The sequence below is a fragment of the Grammomys surdaster genome, unplaced genomic scaffold (genome assembly GCF_004785775.1).
Source record: "Grammomys surdaster isolate TR1022 unplaced genomic scaffold, NIH_TR_1.0 363, whole genome shotgun sequence".
NCBI classification, from domain to species: domain Eukaryota; kingdom Metazoa; phylum Chordata; class Mammalia; order Rodentia; family Muridae; genus Grammomys; species Grammomys surdaster.
In genome coordinates, this window is record NW_021604782.1 from 10,813,145 (window position 1) to 10,832,008 (window position 18,864).

Here is an 18,864-nt window from a genome sequence, read left to right on the forward strand (position 1 = left end):
AAAGAAAGAAAGAAAGAAAGAAAGAAAGAAAGAAAGAAAGAAAGAAACAAAGGAAGAAACAAAGAAACAAAGAATGATAATGATGGTCCTGGAAGAGAAACAGCTAAAGAATCCTTGCTCATCTGGTGTCATTAATTCTCTGGCTACTGCACAGCTCATGAGATGGCCCTTCCCACCCTGCATGGGGTCTGGAGGCTCACCTGGCTGCCTTTGGTTGTTGTGGATGTGAAACTCCCTAAGAGAGGAAGGTTCACAAATGTACTCTGCTGTCCAGGCTGGCCTCAAAACTTACAGTGATCCTTCTGTGTGAGGGTCCCTAGTACTAGGATAACAGACACAGCCGTGCTTAATCTAAAGAATGTGGAAGACTTGTAGCTGCTCACATGTGGGAGCTGGGTGTACTGTTCAGTCCTTCAAGCACCGGGCAGTCCCAGCGCCCAGGGTGCAGCTCTGCAGCAAAGGCTGAGTGGGCATGGCTTGGTCCCTTACTTCATCCCCAGTGTCTCTTGCCTCCTGACTCCCTGTGTCGCTCTCTGCTGTGCCCCTGGCCTGACTTCTCCACATCCATCATTAATACTATTTGCTTCTCTTCCCAAAGAGCCTCTTCCCTGAGTCTCCCATTTCTCAGACTCTGTGGCTCATCTTCAGAGCCTCCTTGGGATTCCCCACTTTCTAGTTCTTGAGTGACTCACTGACACCCTCAGCACATTTCTCCAACTGGAGCAGCGCTCTGAGGTCAGAATCCTGCATGATCATCGTAGTTTTCCTTGCATAAGGCTCAGCACACACTGGGCACCTACAGCTGCCTGACCCCACCCCCTCCCTCTCTCAAGTACCTCTGGCCTACATCACCGATTGATCTGTCTTGCCAAGAGCTGATAATAGGCCTCTGAGTCTTAGCACACTGTGCCAGGCAGACATGACTAATGGAAGGAAGTTGGTACAATGAAACTCATTTCTTTTTCAACATCACTTCCCCAGGATCACTAGTCCTTCTGTCCTGCCCAGCTGGCCACTGCCCTTGGAAAGATGGGATAAAGATGGAGGACAGGGATGATGGTCCCTGCCTTTCTGAGAACCAGATGTTCTTTCAAGTGTAACACCTAACTCCATTAACTCCATGCTGGGCTCTTGTGGCCCATTCCCACTTGCCTCTCTCCTGTTTTAGCCCATTTCTGCCCCCACCTTGCTCCTCTGCCCCACTGACCCAATGCCCAACTGACCCACTGACCCACTGCCCCTCTGCCCCAATGCCTTGCTCAGGATACTGTGCAGCCTCCCACGGCTGAGCTTTATGATCTCAGGTACTCAATTCTTTACCAACATTCTTGTCCATATGCCCTTAGTGTCTCTACCGTCTTCTAAAAGGTAGTGACCACATTGCTTTTGTTCAATGTTATGTCTACCACTGCCTGTTCCCTGGGCTTTGGTCATGGCTGAGGCTCAGCAGATGTTTGTTGAATGAATGAGTGAAGACTACATGAATGAATGAGAGCTACATGAAAGTTCAACCTTCCTGCCCTTCCTTCCTTCCTTCAACTTATCACCAAGTGGGTTTGGATGTCCTGCAAGCTATCTGACATTTCTAGATAATCCACTGATTTCAGAATCCTCTAACTTCAGAGCCCATAAGACATGTTGAGAAATCAGTTTGGGAAACTGAGGCCCAGAGAGGCTTGGTCTCATTCAGTTTCTTCCTATTTGCTCCTCTGTGCTGGTGGGGTGTGGGCGGCTGGGGCCTCAGATGAGTTCTGTGGGCTGCCCCCCCCCCCGTTAATTGCCAGGGCCTTTGGGTACCGAGCAAGATTGGGGAGTGAGGTTCACTTTCCTACTGAAATGAAGCCTGCAGGAAACAACCTATGTGGACACACACTGCTTGCTCTCCAGACCCCCAGGCAGTGACAGGATCCCCTCCCTCCTTGCCTGAAGTCCAAATAGCACCCCACTGTCTGTGGCAGGGTGAGGTGATGTCTGGTTCCTCCTTGTGCACTGTAAGCAGTGATTAATCTGGCTCCCAAACCAAAATAGAGAGCGTGCTGTATTATAAACACGGGGCCTGCGGAGGCCCGCCTGCCAGGCAACCATGGCCTCAGCTCTTCTGTGGCTCCCCGCCTCCCTCGGCCCACCTGGCACCCTTCACCCCCACACAGGAAATCACTGCCTTGGGGCCACCTTGTGGGATGGGTTGGCCCCTGTAATTGTCAGGGCCAAGAGAAGATAATGGTTTAGAGTCTCATGTCCCCAGCCCTGTGATTTCAAACTGTTTGGTAAACACCACTGAAGGGGCTTCCAGGGAGCCCCCTCCACACCCCACCTCCCACCTTGACTGTGTTCCGCTGTACTGTTCCCATCAGCTTTAGAAGCACACGCTCACAGTCACATTCAAGGCCCTCTGAAGTTCACTGACTGAGACAGCTCAGCCTATCCCATGGATCTAGAGTCTAGTGAACAGTCTAACCTTGGCCTCAGCTTCCTGACAGCTTGTCTTCTCCTGGGACCTCAGTTTCTTTGTCAGTCCAGTGAAGCAAGAGGTAACTTCAGTTCCATCCAGTGTGGGTACTTCCTTATTCTTCTACTGACCTTTGCCCTAGGATGTTGCTATGACCCAATGGCTCTGTCTCCAGGAGATGTATCTTTAAGGGGACCTTTCCTGTCGTTCTTCTGGGCTGGTCTCAACCACAGTAATTGACGGTTAATATCTGAAAGATTTGAGCCATAATTCACATGCTCTTCCAAGAAAGCTGTGTGGCTTCAGGATGGTCCTTAACTCTTTGAGCCTCTGTTTCCTCCTTGTAAGTGTACCAAGTGGTTCCTACCTCCTAGAAGTGATCCAAGGCGTTGGTGAGCATCCATGCCTAAGGCACGGGGTTAGGCACAGGGGATTCTGTGATTCACTTCCTTCCAGCTCTTTCCTGAGCATAGGTTTGCTTAAACCTCATCTGGGATCTAGCTGAACACATCCCTTGTCTTTGGGAGAGAACGATGCTTGTGGATTGGTTTTCAGTAGAGTGTGGGCGTGCTAGAGGCTCCTGCCTCTCACTGCCCCCATTGTTGTTCTTGTCCTGAATCTCTGGGCTGTTTACAGTGATCCTGCAGGCGAGCAGAGCTCGGCAGAGTTCATAGAGGTGATGGCCCAGGCTCAGTCTCACAGCCAGGAGCGCATGGCTCACCTTGATGCTTCCACGGGAGGAAAGGGGCTCAGCTTGTTCCTCCTCATTTCCTGTCATGCCTCGTCCCCTTGTCCCTAGAGCTTCCCGACACAGCCTCAAGTCACCACCTCTGCCCTCCAGCTGCTTCTCTGCCCACACCCCTTTTCTGTTCTTCTCCAGTTCCACAGGCCCTCTGTGCTTCTCTGAGCTCACTGAGAGCATTTCTGCCTTGGGGTGTTTGCACTCTCTGCTCCACCTTCAGAGATGCCATATCCAGGCCTGTGTCCACCTCCTCCCATCAGCTACCCCTTGGCTGTTCCTGGAGTCACCACCCCTTCCCAGGCAGCCATCCTCTATACCCTGACTTTATTTGCTCACGGCAACAAGCCATAGCATCAAATTGCCATTTCAAACCATTCTCCAGTGCAGGGGTGACGGTGTTCAGCACATTCGAGTTGTTGAGCAACTGATCCCCAGAAGATATTCACCTTAAAAAACAGGCTCCTGCTGCTCATTGCACCCCACCTCCTGCCTCCCACCACCCACGGTTGCCTTTTCTACTTCATTTCTTTCTAGTTCCTTTCTAGGATGTAAACTCCCAAGGCATAGGATGTTGCCTGACTCTTTTTTCCCATGAGGAAAATCCTGCTGGCCTAGGCACACTTTCATCACTGTTTGTTGAATGAGTGAATGAATGAAGAAATGAAGGCCACAGTAATAACTGTAGTTGGTGTTTCTAAGGTTGCTCAATTCAGTGCTAGACATCATGTTTGGTGCTTCCCACACAGATCATGGCACCAAGGCATTGGCTCTTAGAGCCTATTTTATAATTTCTAAGGAAATCAAAGTTCAGAGAGGTAGAGTCATTGTCTCTGGTCACATAGCCAGCCCCAAGGTAAACAGTCCTGGAATCCAGACCAATCTGTAGTAAGAGCTTAGGGCCTTCTGTCCAGCTGCTGGCTATAGTTCGGGGCCCACCTTGCCTATTTGTGGCCCAGTGGAGGATTTTTCCTAGGGCTAGGTCTTGATCCAAAGTGAGATGTGTTTCGTGAGTGGTAGTCTCTCTTGGCATGAGACGATTCAGAAGAAATGCTGGCGAACTTCCCAAGCCCCTTCCCTCTGACAGACTCTTCTGTTTATAGTGAAGACTGCAACTTCCTGTGCATCCTCAGGGTCCGGGGTGCTGACGTACACCTGTGTGAGGCTGTGTTTATGCGTCTGTAGAGCAAGTGTGTTTGGGAGGTGGGATTATAGATCAGACCATGGAAGGGAGGAGTGAGGGAGGGAGAGAAAAAGAAAGAAAAGAAGGAAAGGAGGGAGAGAGGGAAGGAAGAAGGGAGGAGTGAAGAAAGGCAGGGAGAAAGGAAGGAAAAAAGGAAGGGGGAAAGAAAAGAGAAACAAAACATAAAGAAATGAAGTGGAATGGGTAGTTATGTCTACCAGGATTTCCATACGGCCAGCTGTCCAGAGCCTGTGCTGAGTGGTAGCCTCTATCCTGTGTCATAGACTCTCAGAGGTCCTAGAACTTAAAGTTAGAAGGTAGCAGAACCGAAGGGGTCTTAGAGTTTCACATTCCCCATCAGAGGCCCACAGAAGGTTGATCACACACCCAACTGTGCACAGTAAGTCAGGGACAGTATCTCTCCTAAGCAGAGCCCTGGTGTGAGGAGCCTGCCAGGCGGGAGTGTGGTGTCACTGGATGAGGATGAAGAGTCAAGGCTGCCTCTGAGCATCTGGGCAGCCTTCTTTTCTTTGGACTAGGAGCAGGGCCAGCAAGAAAGGAGGCCATGTCTCTGGGTAGCATGACCACAGTAGATGACCTGGAGTGGGTCCAGCAGCCATCGTGTGTGTTCCACTTTGACCTTGTCCCTGTTCTTCATGTGACAGACCCTTTACTCCTGTTTCTGACCACCACCATCTCTCTGGATTTCCAAGGCAGGGCTGGGATGTGGACCACTGGGTTAGAGTCTCTCACCCATTCTCTGCTCTAACAGAAGATGACTCCAGAGGATTCAGTGAACTCCATACAACCTGCATCCATGCAGGTGGTGTGTGCCATATCTCTACCATAAAGCTATTTCTTGATGACAATTCTTCACCCCACAGGGACACAAGGGCCATCCTGGAGCAGCAGGGCACCCTGGAGAACAGGTGAGGCCTGTCTGCATTTCCCTGTACTGCCTGATATTCCTTCTTCCAGTCCCTGCTTGGCACCAACCTCCTCACTGGACTGAGATTCCCTGGAACCCCAGAACAAGGCCTTAGGACTTCCCCTGCCCATCACCCCCACCCTTACCCAGTCAGCCACACTGTCCTAGAAGAGCCAGTGTCTGTACTGCTGAGCCCAGCCCAGGGCTGGCAGAAGCCCCTGGACTCTAGTTAGAGCCATGAATAGCTGGCCTGTCCCCGGCAATGTTAGGCGATATTATCCCTTCCATTCGCCTTGGGGTTTGCAGGAATTCTGGCCTCCTGGCCCAACTCAAACAGCAGCCCTGCCAGGGAACAGCCAGCCAACCTTCATCTGTGCTTTCTTATTTGGAGCCTGGAGCAGAAAGATTTGTCCCCAGAGCTGGTCTGACTAGTTTCTAGGGAAGTGGGCTTGGGGCTCGCTGCTTGTTTTCTTCCTGTTTTGCCTCACGTTTTTGCGCCTCTCCTTGTTCATTGTAGGTGCCCTTCCCATCCCCGGGACCCTGACTGAGCTAGGAAGGGCCTCACCTTTCCTAACATTTCTCTTGTTCCTTCACAGGGGCAGCCAGGACCTGAGGGCAGTCCAGGGGCCAAAGGTTACCCTGGCAGGCAGGTGCAGTATATGCTCTGGAAGCTGTGGCCATGGTGGTGGCCCCACAGTGCCCCAAGGAGAGGGAGGTTATGGGTTGGGGCCAATAAACTGCCTCTGGGGATAAGCCCTAAGGAAAGGGCTGGCCAGGATGCTGCAGGCTAGGAGGTTGTATAGAAGAAGAACTGGAGCTTAGAGAGGGACCCCCAAGACTCCTCTCCAGTCTCCCCCTGAGCCACTCTGGTTCAACTCATACTATGGATGCTTCTAAGGACAGCTGAAGCCCAAGACAAGACTGGCCCTGGGACATTGGCAGCAGGAAGGTCATCTCCATATGTCCTTGCTCCCCCCATATTTCTGTTTCAGGGGTTCCCTGGACCTGTAGGAGACCCTGGCCCCAAAGGCAGCAGGGTAAGTGCTTTTTGGCTGGTCCCACACAGGTGGAGCGTGAGTAGACATCACTGGATTCTCTATGGGTTGATGGGAGATGAAGGCTGTTAGGGGGACTGGAGCTAGGGATTGGCGACCTCTGAACCCCATCTGCCTAGAACTGCCTAGGAGGCACTCCACATAGGGTCTCCCAGAAGGGAGGCAGAGAAGGTTCTCGGTATGTTGAATAGGGACATGGAGGTAGAAAGACAGTGGACATGGGTTTCGGTGGGCATGGGTAGTAGCTCTGTTCATGATGCATGCCAAGATGCTGTTGAAACACTACTCAGGGGTCCTGAAGGTCCTGAAGTGGGGCCTGCTGTCTCTCAAGAAATGCTCAGCAAGTGGATCACATGGCTGTCAGTTGGGGCAGGTCTTCAGTCACATGCCTTCTTCTGAGCCAAAGATATTTACGGCACAGTAGGTCGGAGGGCTGATATGGACCCGTTATTGACCTTAATCTCTGTAGCAGTCTAGCAGTTGTGAGGATCACACAACACAAGAAGGCAAGGTCCCTTGGACATTACATAGCACGCAGAGTTAGAGCAACTCTTGTCCTGGGATTCTGCGTCTCTCTCCTGGGGGTCCCATGACTAGTGGCCTCAGAGGGAATATCTAAATGCTAGGGAAAGTACCCAGAGCCCAAGGCAACCACCTTCCTGTTCTGTCTCTTGTGTGTGAAGGAGCACTACCCACACCAGCCTTGGAGTCTCCATGTCTGACTTAGAGACCCCTGTGACTGACTCTGTCAGTGATCCCAGATGGTCACTGGGCTTCTTCAAGGACACTCATCTGTGAACACAAGCCGTGAGCTCTATACAGAAGAGGAAGGGAATAGTGGTTAAGATGGTGGTTGTGAGGTATTTGAGGAAGGAAAGCTAGTACCAGTCTCCCTCAACTGTGTGTTCATGACACACTGGTTCGGAGTGTGGGCCTAAGAACCACGGAACTTGAATTCAGGGGCCAGTTCTGCTATACTACAGCTGTGTGGCCATGGGGAGATTACCTGACCTCTCTGGGCCTAGATGTTCTCAGCCGTATAGAATTTTAATGATGCCTACCAGGAGCGTTGTGATGTAATCGTGTCCAGTCTGTAGCCTGTGGGCTGCATTTGTCCTAAGATAGGATACAGCCCAACTCAACAAGAAATAATAAACTCAGAACATTCTGTAAGGTTTTTTTTTTGCAGTTTACCCCTCCCCCTTTTGTAGCTGGAGTGTGAGGTTCTCAAGTATGAACTTTACAGATGACAACTTTTTCACAATGTCAAAGTTAGGACTCGTCTGTGGGCTTAGTGTGTGCGAAGCATCAAGTCGGACCCGGCAGGCAGCTTGAGCTTGGCAAGAAGTTGCTTTTGCTGTAGTTATCATTAAACTGCTACACAGCTTCTAATGGTACAAGCTCTGTGCTGGATCCTGATCCTTGAGAAGTTATCAGAGGACAGGGAGGTCAAGAGAGAAACCCTGTTTACCAGGATGCTGAGGGATGCTGGGGAGATGAGCCTGCTCTGACCTGCGTGTTTGGTACTAGAAAAGAGAGCACACGAGATGGTCTATGCATGTCACGGTCCTAACACCATGAGGTAGGCAGGGTATGCCTGGTTAGGGGCTCAGGAGGAACTCAGACTTGGGAGCTGGAAATCAGGTACATTCACTCTGGGCCACAAACATAAAATGGTGTCCTGCCTTGTTTCTTAAGTCCACTGGGCCCAGGTAACCTTTGAACTGAACATAAATCACCTGAATACAAATTGTTACTACCTCTAGTCTCTGAGGTTCTTGCCAGGGTTAACTCAGGAACAACCATGTGCCTGGCACAGTGTCAGCTTTCTGGGGTGGCCATGCTGACTAGCAGTATTTGGCAACCAGGGGTGGATGCAAGCCCCCAGGTTCAGGAACTTTGAGCTCTAGGAGGAATTACTATAAGGACCATCCACAAGGCAGGCAGATCTTACAGCCCTGCAGCATCTAACCTGGGTACTAGCTTCCTTCCACAGGTCGCAAGCTGGGTGCCGGGCCTCTGCCGTCCTGTGCTGCCCTCCCTGGTGTGAGCGTATGTGCCTTTGGACTACATCGTGGACGCAGCACCATGCAGTCCACGGGCATATACACTTGCCTCAAGGTCTATGTCATCGAGGACCCCTGGAGCCACCACCACAGAGGACCGGGCCGTGGGATGGCAGCAGGGAGGCTGGGCTAACTGCACCCCATGCTTAACCTCTCTGATCTCCACCTGCTCTTTTCTAGGGTTACATTGGGCTTCCGGGGCTCTTTGGCCTGCCAGGGTCGGATGGAGAGCGGGTAAGTACATTTGTCTGTGTACCCTCACCCTCTGTATCTGCTGTAGCAGATTGCCTGCTGGCAATATCCATGCAGGGAGCACCTAGACAGGGCGAAGCCCAGGAAACAGCATGCGTATACTTCACTGTTATAGCACTGGTGGTCGTGGACATGGCAGAGGGGTCGCAAACTTGGTGTTCTAGGTACTTAGGGCAGTGAGGCTGGAGAAGGGATTCGACAGAGGAGCCTCTCACCAGTGGCAGACATTTGTGTGTTCTGCAGGGATGGCCAGTTTGCTGTTTTGTAAATAAAGTTTTATTGACCATAGCTATGCTTATAGATTTCCACTGTTTATGGCTGCTTTCCTGCCACAGTGACAGGGCTGAGTAGCTGTGACAGAGGCCACCCACAGAGCCCTAAGTAGTGTCTCCTCCCTTTGGCACAGGCGTCCACTCATCACTGGCACCGGCGCCTGGCTGCTTTATAAAGTGTTGTGAGGCTTGTCTCGTAGAAGGGTGGGGACAGAGCCAGGTGTCAGATGCCAGGCCAGGGATCCCAGGCAGGAGCATGGTAGCTGACTTTGGTGGCAGCAGGGACAGGGGTCACCAGGGATGCCTGACTCTGTCCTGGGCCCTGGGGGTGTGTATAGACTGACTTCAGGATTTCCCAAGATACTCTGCCCTCTAGCCCAAGTGTCCAAGTCAGGGAAGAGCTGCCCACAGGCCTTCAGGGCTGGCGACTTTAATACATGCTCCTTCCTCCCCCGAGCCTGTACTTGGAAGTTCAGTTGTAACCCCATCATTAAGCTAAACACAGAGCATTATAAGGAAGCAGAAGAAGGTACACTTAGTGAGCACCTGCTGAATGCTAGGAGTGCTGGCGGCTTTCTTTAGCACTCAACAGTAGGTGTTTATGAGGCCCTGAATCCACATCCATGCAATGAACATGCAGCTGGCACCATGTTCTGGGCAAGAATTCCAGACTACCTGGGACTTTATTCTGAGTGTGATGGGTGCCCCTTGAAGCTTAATGATGATCCTTCTCCTCTTTCCCCTACAGGGTCTCCCTGGCGTTCCTGGCAAGAGGGGCGAGATGGGTAGGCCGGTAAAGATTTTCCGTGTCTATTACACAGACTCTACGGGTAGCCCCACCTCCTGCTGGCAGGACTGCACTGGTGGTCCCTGAGACCTGGCACTGTCTGCCTCTCAGCTCTGTTTCTCAGCTCTGGGTGTGGGGCAGGGTAACCAGGAGCCAGCATTGGCCAGAGATGCTCCCTGGGGTTCTTGCTGCTCCAGGTGGCTCCTCTATCCCTATGTGCTTCAGCAGCTGGCGGGTAAAGCTTTATGTCTGGGGTTTCTGTCCAGATGTCTGTGTCAGTGGCCAGCAGGCACGAGGGGACCTAAGTCCTCACCTAGATAGCACATGATCCCCATATGTTAGGTCTCCCATTCTGTCTTCATTTATGTATACATAAGGTTAGATGACCAGGGAGTGTGGTAGGCCACAAGAGTAGCCCCAGAAACGGTTCAGAATTGACCTCCACCCAAATCCACTGGCTCTCTATAGGCCTCTCTGTTGGCATAAGGGATTAGTTCCTCTTCTTCAGCCATCTATAGGGCATAAAGAGAGACCCAGGACTGATTCTTGGGACTACCAAATGGTACCAATATCATAAAAGTACGTTTCCTAGACTCTGTTAGGAAAGCCATTGATTCCAGAAAGGGAAACTGAGGCTCGAAGAGATAGACCTCCGGGTGAGGCCTTGTGACTGTCACCAAGACAACTTTCTTCAGGGCCTGAACCAGTTGGTGGATTAGCTCTCTGCTGCCACCCTGCAGGTTGCTGTCCAGCCTGAGGATCCTGGTCATATAATCAAACCTACCATTGACTAGAGAATGCAAGCCACTTGACCAGGGTCACACAGCAACTTGGTAGCAAAGTCAGGATCTAAACCTAAGACCCTTGATAACACAGGGTATTTCCCACAGGCTCTCTCTTCTCCCCATCAACTCCTTTCTCCTCCAGCAGAATCTACAGCTCTCACCCTTGCCTCACCTCTCATGCTAGAAGAGGGAGTGTGTAATTTTGGAAGAAGGTCAAAATATACAATATTGGCAGTTGGCTAGGGCTGGCAGGACTTCTGGCCTGGCTGGTTCAGGGTTATGCACAACAGATGGCTGGGCCACAGTCTAGCTGGGATCTCTCATTGATTCTAGAAAGAGGCTATGGTGAGTCTTCTTGTCCAGCGCGCTCTCTCCCTCTGTCTCTCTGTCTCTCTCTCCCTCTGTCTCTCTGTTCCTCTCTCCCTCTGTCCCCCTCTCCCTCCCCCCTTCTCTCTGGATCTGTCATCAGTGCACTGGGGGTTTCTATCCCTACTGTGCAGCTTATGGCCTGGACCTCGCTGCTGTGACTGGGCCTGCATAGAGTCAGGAAGGCAGTCCTGACACTAGATCAGTTGACCCAGGCTTGGCTCTGTCTCTCACTACATGACTTAGAGATGCTGAAAGACTGCCTGAGGACACACAGGTATCTGGTTCAGGACAGGAATTCCTGCTCTGAGCTTTTCCCAGTCATCAGATAGGGAAGGAAAGAGTATATATTCCCACATGGGAAAACTGAGGCCAGAACAGATGAGGGGGAGGGAGGGTCTGGTTTTTCATTTAGATATGAGCCTCAGGTGTTGGTGGCCTGTGAGTCTCTGTGAGACTTCTGCCTGCCTGTCTCCATCTCTTTCTCCCTTGATAGCATAACTGGGGTGATTTTCTAGTTTCATAAACAGGACAGAGTAGGACATGATCTGCATCATAAAACAAGGAATCTGCGAACCTTGGGGGCCTTCCCTATCACATATTTCAAGTACAGTAGAAAGCATGCAAGCTAGACCTGTGGAGGAACTTCCAGAAATTAAATATTTAGCTATTACACCTCTTTAAGTTCGGTGGCTCCTCCTAGAGGCTGCTGAATAGCCCTGTGGTGGGTACCACTCCTGACTAGAAGAAGTTCAGCATCTCAAAGTGCTGGGCGCCAGGCTGTTAATGGTGCTTAGTGTAGTCTTGCCTAGGACACAAAGGGGTGGCTGGTTTGCAGGCTAGGAGACAGAGTCTGGAAGCTCAGTGAGTCATCTGTTGAATACTCAGGCTGCCCTGGTCCTGCATCCACCCTCTGTAGCAGAGGAGCAGATTCTGGAGGCAGGGGCTTGGCTGAAACGCCTTTAGATGTCCGGGCCTTGGCATGTTGCTGTCCACACCTCTGGCCCTGTGAACTGTTACCATCTAGAGTGAGGGCGGAGCCTCGCCCTAGTCTATTTTCTTCTGCTGGGCCTGGTTCTGCTTACAGTATAAGGCGAGGCGTTCAACCCCAGAGGGGCCCGACCTGGGGAAGCGGAGGAGCCACGTAGCTGGCCAGCAGTGAGCCAAGTTCATTCCTTGGGCCATGGGCCAGGCTGCTGCAGTCAGGAGTTGGGGCAACGGAAGAAGGAAGTGCCTGCTGCCATAGGCTAATGTGCAGTCATCACGCATACATCAGGTGCAGCCAGTAGGCACTGGATGGAGGCCCTGGGTAGCTTCTGGATGTGGCTGTCTGCAAGGGAGTGGAGTGGTAGAGGCTTTGAATCTCAGTTTCCTATTGGTGCAGCAAACTGCTATTCACCTAAGCTATGGGCTTCCTCCATCTCAGACTACCTCTAATTGTTCCAGCATCTTTAAAGCTCCAGCATTTCCAAACGGTCTCTTAAAATAAAAGGCCTAGACTCCTAGAGGCTGCCCATCAGAAGCAAAGCTGGAGATGGCGGAAGAGAGCTGGTCCCCAAGGCCATTGTCTATGTCCAGGCAGACCCCGATTTAGTACGCATTAGTCTGGAGCCACGATGGCCCTTTGAGATGCTGAACTTCTAGTTCTTCTGTTTATGCTTGATGTCACCACATAAATATCAGGAGAACAGCTCCAGGGTCAGACTGCCTGGATTCAAATCCCAACCATGCTATCCCGTAGCTGTGACTTTGGATGGGTTTCTTAACATCTCTGGATCTCTTGATATCTAAAATAGGGTTGGCACAGAGTCCCTTTCATGAATCCACTGTGGTTGGTTGTTACTGTCATGGCTGTGTCTACTGTCATTAATAGGCTAGCCCAGTCTACTGTGAACTGCATCAGGCCCTCACTGAGATTTGAACTTAACCTTCAGGAGGCTATGTCTTGAGACTCTCCCTGGTCTTAATAGTCTTTGAAATAAAGCAAACATAACTCAGGTTCTTAGAACCTTCTGGGTAGTAGAGCCAGAATGGCTCAGGACTGTTGGCCTGGCATCTGAGTCTGAAGGGAGTGGTGGGCCAGATTGGAGCTGCCCTGTAAGCTGCTACCTAGAAACTGCAGGCCTTGTGCCTAGAATACACCAATACATCCTCTTCCTCCCCAGTCTTGTCTACAGGTCAGGTCAGGCTAGCATGTATTTTGCGATCAGTCCTCAATCAGCACAGTGAAAGTCTACCCATCACATAGCTACCTGGAGAAGACAGGGTGGCCCTGGTCTCCTCTAGACCCTGAACCTAGAGAATAGAGCCAGCAATCTCCAGGCCTTGCTACTGGGACCATAGGGATCAAGCCAGGGCTCTGCCTCATTTTGTTCTCATTCCATGAGCAACAGCCTTCCTACCCTGTCCCAGCCTCCATAACCATCATTAAGAGAAAGTCCATGCCTTCAAAAGATATCCCAGATCACAGCCCATTTGACAGATGGTTCCTGTCTCAAGAGGTGGCACCAGTCAATGTCATGACAGAGGGTCTGATTTGGAAAAAGGCTAGTGTCAGCTAGCTGAGATGCCTAGGACACTGGAAACTCCTGTGGGTTGATGCACTCCACAAGCTAGGACCGTACATGGCAGCACCCAGTCACCCCGTGTGTCAGGTGGGCACTCTCACTCCTCAGGCCAGGCTGGCCCCATTTGAAACTCAGCAGTGGGACTGGGCAGAAGCAGAACCCCAGCTCACCTGAGCTAGACTGGTTTTATGGCCTTGGTCAAGTGACTTCCTGCCTGAGTCTCAATGTTCCCAATCAATTAAATAGGATGAGTCACCTTTCCCAGGGGGAATGTCAGACACATGTGCAGCCCTGCATGCAAAACAACAACCTGGTCCCAGACCCATCAAATGTCTACATTTTCTGCGGTCTGCATGAGCCCGTACTTCCTGGGAAGTGACCGTCACACTGTGCTGTGCCGGTTCATGAAGAGGACCTGAATGCTCACATGCATACATACCCTGAAACACAGAGTCAGAGTCTGCTCAGTGGTACAGACTATGTGACTGTTTCCTAGGGCTTCCTTCCTTCCTTCCTTCCTTCCTTCCTTCCTTCCTTCCTTCCTTCCTTCTTTCCCTCTTTCCTTCCTTTCCTTCTTTCTTTCCTTCCTTCTTTCTTGTTCTTGCCGGATATCCTCTGGATATCCAGAAAGTACTAGCAACCTGAGGCCCAAGGCTCCTCCCAGGCAGCTATCACAGTCTGGCCGCCTTTGCATTCACTCTTTCTGTCAGACAAATATGAGCTATGCTTGTCATTCATCTTGAGAAAGCCACAGTTGGAACTGGAAGAGGGGGAAGGGGTTTACAGGCTCTAGCTAAATCCCTCCCTTTCCTTTGAAGTAAGAATGGATTCTCCACTCCCATCCCCCAGGCCTCCCCACAGCTGATGTTTTTCCAGCTGCCTGGCTCCCTGAGGACTGTGGAGCTTCTTAGTCAGGTCACAGAAGGGCTGAAGGGCCAGAGCTGCCCAGGCTGGTGGCCTATCTGTGGCCACAGTGCTGTTCCTTCATAGCAGTGTGACTTTGAGTGACCTTGCCACTTTCCCCATCACAGCCTCAGTTTGTAACATAGGAATGATAATTCCACAGTATAGCGTCTGGGGTGCAAGGCACAGCCACAGATGCTCCTTTGACCCATGGGGAAACTGAAGCCAATAGGCTCTGAGAAAGGTGCACTACAAACTTCAACAATGTGCAGTGGGCTAGGTCTGGACCTCACTTCCTGTCTTGGTCTGTTTCATTTCCACTACACTAGGAGTCCCAGTGCAGTCCCAGACCTGGAGGTGGTGCCTGTCCCATCTCTCAGATCGGCTGTAGCCTGTCACTTAGTTTCATGGCATGCCAGTGTTTGTAGGTATCAGGGAGGACTTCAGAACCCCAGATCGCGGAGTGAGCCTGCTCAGATATTGTCCTCGTACCCTGCGGGGGGTGTGGCTCAGAGCCAAATTGCAGCCTGGGGCATTAACCTCTGGATTTCTTCCCTCTCATTCCCTCAGGGCTTCCCTGGAGACTTTGGTGAAAGAGGCCCCCCTGGACTCGATGGGAACCCTGTAAGTAGCCCCCAGTGCTTGTCAGAACACAGCAGAATGCAAGAGCCTGAGTTTGGGGGTCTGACAGAACTGGGCTGTCCCCTGCCCTATGATCTACTAGATGAGTGCCCTTGGAAAAAAAATGGAAATACTTCTCTGAACCCCTTTCTTTTGTGGGTACTCTGTGACCTCCTGGAGAGTCCCCACCTGCTGAGCTGCAGGCTGTCCCCAGTCTCTGGGGCTTCTGTCTGATAGAGAGACCACAGCTGCCACCCATAGGAGGCATCAGAACCGTTTATAGGTGGTTTGCCTTGGTACAGGCAGTTGCCACAAGCTTTGTTGAATGCAGAGCCAAGCTTACAGGTCTTCAGGTTTATAGTTTGTAAACATGCAGAGGCCTGGCTTGCCTGCAAGGAGATGAATTGGCCTCCCCTACAGTGTCCATTTGCCTTTCCCTTACTGTCTTAGCTCCAGACCCCGTGTGGGAGATCTCAGCCTGGGGTGCAGGTCATGGCCAGTGTTCTCAGGAACACCTGCTTTGGTCCTTGTCTTTCCCTGAGGCTCCTTACCAGAGCATCCAGGCTTAAATGTGCCCACTGGCCTTCCATCACCCTAATATCTGTTGGTCCATTTCAACTCCATAAATACTCCTGAGCCTGACCTAACCAGATACTCTGGGGACAAAGCTGTGGCCTCAGAACCAGGAACATGGAGTTTGTGAGCCTTGGAAAACCAGTTTGCTCCTCTGCACCCCAGTTTCCCTTTTGAAGTGCAGGTCAGAATGCACACTTTAGAGGATGGGAGGTCTTAGCCATTGCAGGTGTACAGTGGACAATTGTCATCAATGCTACGCAGCCCTAAGGTGCCAAGCATCCTGGTCTCGCTGCTATCTCCTTAGTCCATTGCGCTTGGCTAGGGAGAGCTGTGGGGAACAGAGAAGCTCGGCAGAGTAGGAACAGCCCATGGGGAAGAACTGGAATGAAGAAAGAAGGGTGGAGTCTCCAGGTGGAGCAAGATGCACTCACGGGTTTGCAGGGGAGCTAGGGCCTTCCCACAGACTCAGCTCTTAATAGGTTAATGTCCAAAGCAAAGCATATGGCCCTTCTGAGAGTTTTCTTGGGTCGAGAGAGACATCTTTCTCCTTAGGGTCTGGAGGAATAGAATGATTCTCTGGTTTTGATGTCAGCTCTGCCATGGAATTGCTGAGGGACCTTGGCAAGTCATTTCCCTTCTGGTAGCCCCGCAGTTGTATCAAAAAGAACAGCCCTGAGGGGAGGTTGGCACGCCTCACCATTAATCAGTTACCAGAACCACAGTTTTATTCGTGACTTTCCAGTTTGAGCTTGAACCAGACTCTTGCCCCATGTTTCCCCCACCCCTGGTGTGGGCATTAGATGGTCCATTTATAAAGCTTTGGGGGGACTGGAGTTGGAGGGTCAGTCCCACTTTGCCTCATCCTCTAGAACCAGGCAAGAGCTCCCCCACACCTTGGAAGTCCCAGGAATAGGGGACCTGGAGGGCCTGAGTGGCAACAGGGCCTCCACATGATGTCTTCATTGCTTGCCTCTGACTTTGAGCAGACCAGTCACCTCTGAAATCACACCTAGAAAGAAAAACACCTTCACCTGCTTATGACCTGGGTCCAGTTCCACCTGTGTGTGCCCACCGTGCCTAGAGTCTGGGAGGGGCTAGGCTTGGACGTTACAGTTGGGACCAATAGTAGAGGAAAGTGTTCTACACACCCTACTGGAAGCATGTAAGAACACTTAAGGGACTATACTCAGGAAGAGGGGAAGTCTGTTTCCAATGGTCCCACCCAGTACTGGCATGGGGTATGGTGTGGAGGGAGACAGGGCAGTAACCACCTTGATTTCTATGTTTCCAGGGAGAAATTGGGCTGCCAGGGCCACCAGGAGTACTCGGGCTCATTGTAAGTACACACGTGCCTAGGTCCAATTTGGGCAGAGGTGGGGTAGCCAGGGTGTGAGGAGCAGGCAAGGGGCCTTGCAAGGAAGTCAAAAGGGCCTCTTCCATAAGCCCCAGAAGGATGAGGAGGGGGAAGAGGCAGAGGAGGAATAGAGGAGTAAAGCCAAAGCCATGCTGTGGCTGCAGGTAACTTTCCTACCTTCTTGGAGCCTGTTTCCTCGAGTCTTGGAGCACAGGGCTGCCAACCATTCTAGGCTTGTTGCCTGTCCCTTGATTTGCAGGCAGGTAGATCAATGTGATAGCAAGCTATTCAACCAGTAAAGGGCTCAGGCCCAGAGGGAGACTGCGGATAGCAGCAGAGCAGAGACTCTAGGCCTTCTTCTCCCTTTTCCTTAAAGCACTGACTCTGGAGCAGGAGTACCAAGTTCAAGTACTGCCTCTGTCACATCCTGGTCATGTGACCTGGGCCATGTCACTTAGATTCTCTATGCTTTAGTTTCGTCATCTATGAAATGGAGGTGGGGGGGAGGAGTCCTCTTGGATTACTGGTTGTGAGGATGAAAGTGGGTGTGGGCACAGCGTGGCCTGCTCCAGCACGCTACAAATGCTGAGTCAGTGGACCGTACTGTGATTAGCATGACTGTTACCTGCTGAGATGCCCAGGCCCAAGAGGCTGGGGAACTGGAGAGGACAGAGCCTCGGATTGTTCTGGGCTGGAAAAGCCTAGGCAGGTGGCTCTGTCACTCAGTGTAAGGACTAGTTGCTGGACCTCCAGAGCTATTCTTGGCATTGGACTCAGCCCTGAGGGCCAGTAAGAGGCCAAAGCCTGGAGATGACCCTAGAGGCACCCCCTCCCCTAGAATGTGCTCCTCTTCTCTGGCACTGTGAAACTTGTGGTGTGGAGGTAGCGGGTGTAAGATGGCTCCCCAGACAGGAGGGCTGGCTTTGCTCTTCCAGCAACTGTGCTGAGAAATTCTCTTCAGATGGAGGATGAAGATAGGGTTAAGAGGAGTATGATGGACCCCATTCCCTATAGTAGTCTATCCTTGGAAGAGGGCCTAGGGTCCCCCAGATTATCTCTTCTGCTCAGGCAGGTGGGAACAGAGCCTGGTTAGAGGACGTGGGTCAGGTCAACCTCTTGTCCCTGATCCTCAATTCCAGCTTCACCTCTATGAACTCAGGAACCCTCTGTCACATAGGATTATTGTCTTCAATTGTTCTGGGACAACAGATGCACATAGTCCAGTCTAGGTCCTGGAACCCCACCTCCTGGGTTCAAGTCCTCCTTCACCCATTCATATCATCTCAGTCCTGGATACCTTTCTTGCCCTCCTCTCCTTCCGTTTCTTCACCTATATAACGGGCATCATCCTAGTACTTGCTTTGGGAGGTTGATGTGATGATGCAAGTAGCTTACCACTTAAGCAGTATTTAGAACATCGAAAGGCTTCAAGAAGTATTAATCATAATAATAGCTATTTTTATCTTTCTGTTAGACGTCTGGTAGCATTGCGCAGGAACTTAGTAGGAGAGGGTGTTGCAGTTGACTAGTGATGTCTGCCTTGGCTGGGCATGCTATAGTTAGCTAGTAATATCTTCCTTGGCTGACGATGCTACAGTTGACAGTGATGTCTGTCTTGGCTAGGGATGGGAAAGTATTAACTCAGACACTCATTCTTGTGTTCATTCAACAGAAATTTGCTGACTACTTACTTTGGCAATATGTGCCATGAGACTCCGAGAACATGCTGGAAGTCTTAGTATCTATTTCTTCTTTAGAGCTTTAGAAGAAATAGATACTAAGACTTCCAGCATGTTCTCGGAGTCTCATGGCACATATTGCCAAAAGCTCTGAAGGGATCCCTCAAGTGTTTGTTCATTAAGCTCCATTGTGAACACCTTGGGTGTTAGAAACTCCCGTCTTCCCCGTCCATCTAAACAGAGCCCACATTTTCCAGAGCTTTCCTGTCTTGAGCCCAGGTT

At 51.2% G+C, this 18,864-nt stretch overlaps 1 protein-coding gene across 1 annotated transcript in view; it reads left to right on the top strand.

Annotated features, from left to right (window-relative positions):
* The window catches only part of Col27a1 (collagen type XXVII alpha 1 chain), a 121,497-nt gene that overhangs the window by 36,972 nt on the left and 65,661 nt on the right, over nucleotides 1–18,864 (top strand). Inside the window, exons 8-14 of the mRNA XM_028779904.1 lie at nucleotides 5,256–5,300; nucleotides 5,896–5,949; nucleotides 6,292–6,336; nucleotides 8,601–8,654; nucleotides 9,693–9,737; nucleotides 14,923–14,976; nucleotides 16,841–16,885. Coding sequence (XP_028635737.1) covers nucleotides 5,256–5,300; nucleotides 5,896–5,949; nucleotides 6,292–6,336; nucleotides 8,601–8,654; nucleotides 9,693–9,737; nucleotides 14,923–14,976; nucleotides 16,841–16,885 — 342 coding nt within the window. The remainder of the gene's footprint in view (nucleotides 1–5,255; nucleotides 5,301–5,895; nucleotides 5,950–6,291; nucleotides 6,337–8,600; nucleotides 8,655–9,692; nucleotides 9,738–14,922; nucleotides 14,977–16,840; nucleotides 16,886–18,864) is intronic.